Source organism: Lipomyces japonicus (assembly GCF_038497905.1).
Source record: "Lipomyces japonicus strain CBS 7319 unplaced genomic scaffold V1514scaffold_77, whole genome shotgun sequence".
NCBI classification, from domain to species: domain Eukaryota; kingdom Fungi; phylum Ascomycota; class Lipomycetes; order Lipomycetales; family Lipomycetaceae; genus Lipomyces; species Lipomyces japonicus.
The window spans coordinates 25,778-32,994 of record NW_027117889.1 but is presented as its reverse complement, the minus strand read 5'-3'; the positions used below and the strand labels follow the sequence as shown (position 1 = coordinate 32,994).

At 52.6% G+C, this 7,217-nt stretch overlaps 3 protein-coding genes across 3 annotated transcripts; 1 reads left to right on the top strand and 2 right to left on the bottom strand.

Annotated features, from left to right (window-relative positions):
• Positions 1–235: 235 nt before the first annotated feature.
• Positions 236–3,608, bottom strand: V1514DRAFT_286479 (major facilitator superfamily domain-containing protein; the record flags this gene model as incomplete). Its single annotated transcript, XM_066925203.1, has 2 exons — positions 236–667; positions 2,568–3,608. 2 exons carry the CDS (start codon positions 3,606–3,608, stop codon positions 236–238), a joined length of 1,473 nt encoding a protein of 490 aa, XP_066780807.1.
• V1514DRAFT_218499 (uncharacterized protein) lies at positions 3,561–4,869 on the top strand. The gene has a single exon (XM_066924710.1). The coding sequence runs from the start codon at positions 3,876–3,878 to the stop codon at positions 4,845–4,847; it is 972 nt and encodes a 323-aa protein (XP_066780806.1). The 5' UTR covers positions 3,561–3,875; the 3' UTR covers positions 4,848–4,869.
• A 21-nt stretch (positions 4,870–4,890) lies between these two features.
• V1514DRAFT_322650 (SPOC like C-terminal domain-containing protein) lies at positions 4,891–7,158 on the bottom strand (the record flags this gene model as incomplete). Its single annotated transcript, XM_066926129.1, has 2 exons — positions 4,891–7,086; positions 7,144–7,158. The coding sequence occupies 2 exons, from the start codon at positions 7,156–7,158 to the stop codon at positions 4,891–4,893; spliced, it is 2,211 nt and encodes a 736-aa protein (XP_066780805.1).
• Between the last annotated feature and the right edge of the window lie 59 nt (positions 7,159–7,217).

Sequence of the window (7,217 nt, the reverse complement as noted above, 5' to 3'; positions counted from 1 at the left end):
TTGCTATTTTCCAGTTTAATCATTCCGGGTTCAAGTCGTTGTTTATTATCTTGCAAGTACATACTCTCACAATCCAAGGTTGTCAAACCCAGCTAAGGATCATTTTAATTGCCTATTTATTACTAGTCTGCCCCTCCTTGGTGCTTATGCGATTTGTACTCAACCTGTAATAGTTGTATAATGTACATCTTGAATCATATCCAGGGCATTTAATTAATTTGTAACGTTGTGCTCATTACAATACAAATCGAAACCCGATTGGTGCGTTTGCTTGAGCTTCGGCGGTAGCCAATTTCTTGTTTTTCCACCACAACACGAGCTTGATAATAAACGCCATTGAAGCCACGAGCAGGCAAATGATGGCGTTGACTGTGCCGCCTGTTAAGTACCTGGGGGATTGAGATGACGGGTACATGTAAGAACCATAGTTTGATGCCGTGTTGCCAATCATGTTGCAGATCGCGATCGATGCAGACCGTTTGACCATCGGCCTGGGGAACGTGTTTGCCACCCAGGCCAGGATGATTGTGAAAGCCGACACGGCTCCCATGGGCATTAAAAACATGGCGAAAAAGCGAGGTCCGGTTGTTGTGGTGGCGGTGACGATCACGTTGCCGATGCAGGACACGAGCATGAGCAAGATGATGTGCCACGACCGGTCGCGGTACTTGCCTGACGTGTACGTGACCACGAGCGAGACCAGGAACGGAACGTGGCGAACCATACCGGAGCCATGAGCAACAACGTGGTAATTTTGTTGAACCCGAGCGTGTTGACGATTGAAGGGAAAAATTATTGAAACGTTTGCGTGACCAAGGACATGTGTTGCAATAATATGAACAAGTATAGCTTGAATCCATGACGGCAAGCTTGAGGCCTTGCTTGACCGTAACCGCATCAACGTCGTCATCTTGTTCGACATCGACATCGACCGCCAATCGCCATTTGGCAAACGCGACTTCCTCGATGCTCAACCATTTGCAAGTATTTGGGAAATTTGGCAAGATGAAGATGGCAATAATCGCCAAGCCGACCTTGATTGAACCCTCGATAATAAACAGCCACCGCCATCCAGCAATGCCGCGCGCGTTGTGCAAGTTCCCGAGCACGCCGGCGCCGACCAAGCCGCCAAACATGTTTGCCAATGCCGAGCCGGAATAAAACCACGCGATTCGATATGCCAATTCACTGCGCGTATACCATGAGCTCATGAGCATGATTGCGCCGGGGAAGAAAGGCGCTTCGACCACACCGAGCAAGAACCGGCATGCAATCAGGCCGCCGAATGAATGCACTGCTGCTTGACATGCCGACACGGTGCCCCACAGCGTCATGGCCGTGCCAAGATACAATGACGGCTTGACCTTGGTGAGCAGCAGGTTTGACGGCAATTGCATCAACAGGTAGCCCTATATTACTTGTCAGCCGAAAAAAAAAAATGTATATGGCGGCACTGCATGCGACGTGTGTGTGTGCGTGGGGAGGCATACGACAAACAAGATTGACGTGGCCAGGTTGTAATCAGTGCCACGCATGTTCAAATCCTGCTGCAACGTGCCCAACCGGGCCTGGGCCAGGTTACTGCGGTCCAAGAAGTTCATGAAAAAAATCAAGACCAGACAAGGAATCAACCTGGCATCAACTTTTTTCAACAATTTGCGACGGGAAAACTGCTTCCATTCTTCATCTTTGGAAGCGAAATAATTATAAATTTCGTTTTCAGTGAATGAAGAAAGGTTTACGTGGCAGAGAATTCGACTTGGTCAAGGGATTTTTTTTCATCCGCAAGAGCAGCAGCAGCAGTAGCAGCAACAACAGAAGAAGAAGAAGAAGAAGAACTCATGATGGAAAATGGTCAAATATGGACATGTGGGGGCAGGTGACAAGGAGAGATGGTTTAACAGCATATTTATATTTGCCCTCTCAGTCAGCGCCTGGTGATTATTCATGGTTACGGCTCAAACTAATGGAGCAAATGAGGGGGGGTAAAACGGTGAACGGTGATGAGGAAGTTGATTTAAAGGCCTCAAGTCGGTCTAATTTCGACTCAAACGCTGGTTGACTCATGGGACTAAAGCGTGGAATTACATAACCAACGATTACAATACAAAAAAAAAAATTTATTACAAAAGCAAATGCATATTTAAACCAACTAATTACAATACGTATCTAAATCCGACCGGCTTGCCTTGTTCAACCTCATTCCGGGCCAGGATCTTGTTTTCTCTTGCCAGCACGAACCGGATCACGAGGGCTAAGGTTGCCACTGCCAGGCAGATGGCGGCGTTGGCCGAGCCGCCGGGGACGTAGCGCGGGCCGTCCGATGCCGGATACATGTAGGTTGCGTAGATTGAGCCGGCGTTGGCGGTCATGTTGACGATGGCAATGCATGCCGATCTTTTGACCATCGGCCTGGGGAACGAGTTGGCCACCCAGGCGATCAAGATCTCGTATGCCGACATGGCACCGAGCGGCATCAAAAACATGGCAAAGTACCTGGCCCCGTTGCCCGTGCATGCCACCACGATCACGTTGCCGACCATGGACACCATCAGCAAGCAAATCACGTGGATGGACCGGTCATGGTACTTGCCTGACGTGTACGTGGTCACGAGCGAGACGACAAATTGCAAGAACCATACCGGGGCGGTGAGCAGCAAGCTCGTGATCTTGTCGAACCCGAGCGTGTTGACAATGGAGGGGAAAAAATATTGAAAAGTTTGCGACACGATCGACATGTGCAACAGCAACACAAACATGTACAACTTGTAGTCCTTCAGGGCAAGCTTAAGCCCTTGCTTGACCGTGACCGCGGTTGGATCGTCGTCGGCCTCGCTGACGTCGACCGACAAGCGCCATTGCGCAAACGCGGCTTCCTCCTCGGTCAGCCACCGGCACGCGGTGGGGAAATTGGGCAAGATAAACCCGGACATGATTGCGACTGCAACCGTAATTGAACCTTCAATGATAAACAGCCACCGCCAGCCGGAAATGCCGTGGGCGTTGTGCAGGTTCCCGAGCACGCCGGCGCCGAGCAAGCCGCCAAACATGTTTGCCAATGCCGACCCAGCGTAGAACCAGGCGATGCGAAACGCGAGCTCGCTGCGGGTATACCATGAACTCATGAGCATGATTGCGCCGGGAAAAAACGGAGCCTCGACCACGCCGAGCAGGAACCGGCACACGATCAATCCGGCGAACGAATTCAACGCAGCCTGGCATGCCGACACGGCACCCCAGAGTGTCATGGCCGTGGCCAGGTAAACTGACGGCCGCACTCTGGTCAGCAACAAGTTTGAAGGCAATTGCATCAGCAGGTATCCGACAAACAAAATCGACGTGGCCAGGTTGTAGTCAGTACCGTGCATGTTCAAGTCCTGCTGCAACGTTCCCAATCGTGCCTGTGCCAGATTACTGCGGTCCAAGAAATTCAACAGGTACATGGTGACCAGGCAAGGCAGCAACTTGCGGTCAATCTTGCGCACCAACCGCTTGCGCTTGAACTCGACCCACTCCGCATCCTTACCAGCGAACTGGGCAAACAATTCTTGCTTGGTTTCGGAAAATTCAACCTGCTCATCCAACCCTGCCGCATTTTCCTTTTCCATCATGACGCTTCTATCCAACTATTTAAAACCTCGAGGCAGACGGGCAGGAGCAGGCCCTTTTGAACTTCCCCGGGCCCGCGCCGCACGTTCTGCGGCGTGGGTTTTTTTTTTTGCGGGGCAGCCCCAAGGTGGGGGATGCGGGCGCATCACCGCCGGAGCCGGTCCTTGGTCCGACGTCCGACGACATGCCGGAGCCAATTGCGGGGCTGCAAACAGGCATAAAATCCCAGTCACGGCGGCCATGTTCACACGGCAACGACACCAGCCATGCCTCACATTCTCATCACGGGCGCCGCCGGGTTCGTGGGTCAAATCACGGCCCGCAGGTTGCTCGAACTCAGGCCCGACGTGCAGCTCACGCTCGTGGACGTGGTTGCGCCACCGGCACCGAGTCAAAATCCAAATCACGCCGCCCGGGTTCGTTCGGTCGAGGCAGATCTGGCCAGGGATGACTCGGTCGTGGACGGATCCGTGCACGCCGTGCTCGTTTTCCACGGCATCATGTCGGCCGGTGCCGAAGCTGATTTCGAGCTCGGGCTCAGGGCCAACGTTGATGCCACCAGGGCGTTACTGGAAGCCATTCGCAAGCGAGCTGCCGGTGCCAGGGTCGTGTATGCGTCCAGCCTGGCCGTGTACGGCCGGCCGGCCCCTGCGGTCGTGCACGAGCGCGTCGTGCCCACGCCCGAATCTTCCTATGGCACGCAAAAACTGATCATCGAGGCTTTGATTAATGACTATTCAAGGCGCAAGTTTATCGACGGCGTGTCGTTGCGGTTCCCGACCGTGTCGATCCGTCCCGGCAAGCCGACCCAGGCGGCGTCATCGTTCCTGTCCGGCATCATTCGCGAACCGTTGGCGGGCAAGCCGTCGGTTGTGCCCGTGCTCGACCGCCAGTTCAGGGCATGGTTAACCTCGCCTGACGTGTTGGTGCAAAACATTGTGCATGCCTTGTTTACGCTCAACACGGACGCCTTGCCGGCTCATATCCGCCAGGTTAACTTGCCTGGTTTCACCGTGTCCGTGCAGCAAATGTTGGACGCCTTGCAAGCTGTCGGTGGCCAGCAAGCTGCCGACCTCGTGTCCGAAACCGAGGACTTGTCAATCAAAGAAATCTTGTACTCGTGGGCTCAAGAATATGATAATTCTTACCCGCTCACGCTCGGCTTCACGGTCGATGAATCGTTCGACAAGGTCGTGCGTGATTACTACAACGCTCATGTTTTGCCTACAAAGAATTAAATAAACTACTATTTATTACTTATTACCTTGGTTCCGATATATTTTACATCTTGTCGAACCCTTGCGCGCAAACTGCCTGCCATAACTCGTTATTGTTCGTAACCTGTCGCAACTTGCCGACAAAGTCGTCGTAAATCTCTGGTTCTTCCAACGTGTCCGCGTAGTAACGCAAGCGCTTAATCTTGCTCATGATCACCTTGCGCCCGTTACCGCCGTCGCGTGCCTGCTTGGCCATTTGCATGATCTGATTGCCGGCTTCAGTCAAGATCTGCGTCAACCGCTCACTTCGCGGGTCCTCATCCGCTGGCCGGCTCAGCCATTTCGAAATCTCATCCGCAATGTCAAGATCGTCCTTGCCTTCGTCTTCGTCGTCATCACCACCACCGGCGGCGTTCATTAGCTGGTCAAGATTAATCCCTGCCCGCCTTGACGTGGCCGGTTCGTTTTCATCTTCAGCTTTCACGCCAGCGTATTTCCTCTTGTTTGATTTAAACTTGGGTACCGGCTTAACATCAGCCGCAGCCTGCAACTTGGCCACTTGTTTTGCCGCTGCGGTCAACAGCCGATCAGGCACGCGCGAGAACGCGGATACAAACCGGTCCGGTATTTTATCAACTGCGTCTTCAGACACGGCGCGTGCCTCCACGCACCGCTGCACATGCGCAATCACCGGATTGGCAACCATGCCTGGCCTGCCCACGTCCACGTCAAGCGCGTCCACGTCGGCGTCTTGCGCGTCGGTCACGTCAAGCGCGTCCACGTATGCGTCCATGGCAGTCACCAACTCCGGCGTCGGCAGCAAGTAATGATTCTCAGTCACGATTTCGGTGCCGTTGTTGTTGGATTTGTTGAGAACGCGCACTTCGTTTAACGGCCGGAACCGAAACTTGCGACAATCCTCGGCAAACGGCAAGCGCACGTCCACCAACACGCTAAACGCGGCAGTAATTTCCGGCATGAGCAACATCATGACCGGCCGGCTGTCTGGCTTGCTCACGAGCCTGGCCACGGCGCAGTATTCATATTCTTCCATGGCCCGGGCCAACGAGGCCAACGCAAACTGTGCCCGCGCGTTCTTGCGATGCCCAACCACGTAACTTGTCTCGGACATGAGCTCCCATGGCTTGACCGTGGCCCGGCTCACGAACCCGACGATTTCGTACGACTTGTCACTGCGAAATTGCAAGTTTTGCTCATCTTCATGACTTATCGGTACCACCGTGGCACCGTAAATGTAACCTTTTTGTAAATCTTGCTTGCCAACTTCAAACTCATCATCATTTTCTTTATCTTCCTCGTCACTGTCGTCGTCGTGGTCGTCGTCTTTGCGTTGTTTGCGCACTTTATAGCGAATCTCATGACTAATGTCCCGAATCACGCCGTCGTCTGCCTCAGCACTGACAGCGTACGCGGTCGAGTTCATGGCAGCCGCAATCTTTGTGTGCGCAAACCTTTCAACCTCGATCGCCAGCCGGGCGTCATCATGATGATTTTCACCGCCCTTGTTACTACCACCCAGCGTGAGCATGCCCGAATACGTGGCCACGGATCTCACGGTTTTGAACAACGGCACATCTCGCAATTCACGCATGACTGCCTCAAATTCATGCGATTCACCGTACGGCATGCCGCATTGCTTGGCAAATTGCAAGAACCTCGGCACGACCGTGTGCCAATTTTGTTGTTGTTGTTGCGACGAATCTTTGGCATTGCCAACGCACAACACTTCCACGCCGATACGTTCGTCAGCCAATTTTTGCGCAATCGGTGCGTACTCGTCTTCATCATCCAATCCGAGATCGGCATTTAAGTTCGACAACACAACGATTCGCTTCACGTATTTTAAATGCCGGCAATATAACGAAATCATTTGGATCGCCACCACGATGCCACTCACAATGTCACCTTGAAAATCACCTGCCACTAACTTGTCACGTAATTGCCTAAAATCTGATGCCATGAATTGCCGGATGCCGAAATGGGCCGTGATGTGATCATACCCTGCCTGATCGTCGTTACTCACGACGTTGTCCGTCGTGGCCGTACCCACGCCGACGATTCCCACCACGTCAGTCTTGCGATTAGAATAAATTTTAGAACCAATCTTGTCCTGCAAGTATTCCAATACCAGTTGCAAATTATTCTTGACCTCATTGTCGTTACCATCCTCAGCCGCCTGCAGGCCAGGCAGGTGCCGGCCAGTCATGGACGGGGACTGATCAACCACATAGATCGTACACTAACCAATTAATAAATTTTAAAAAATCAAACGATCCGCTGCAACTTTTATACTTACTGCCTTTTCAGCCATGCCATATATCGAGCTTCGTTTCGTTGATAAACTGTTCGAATAGTGTACAATCGAAAGCG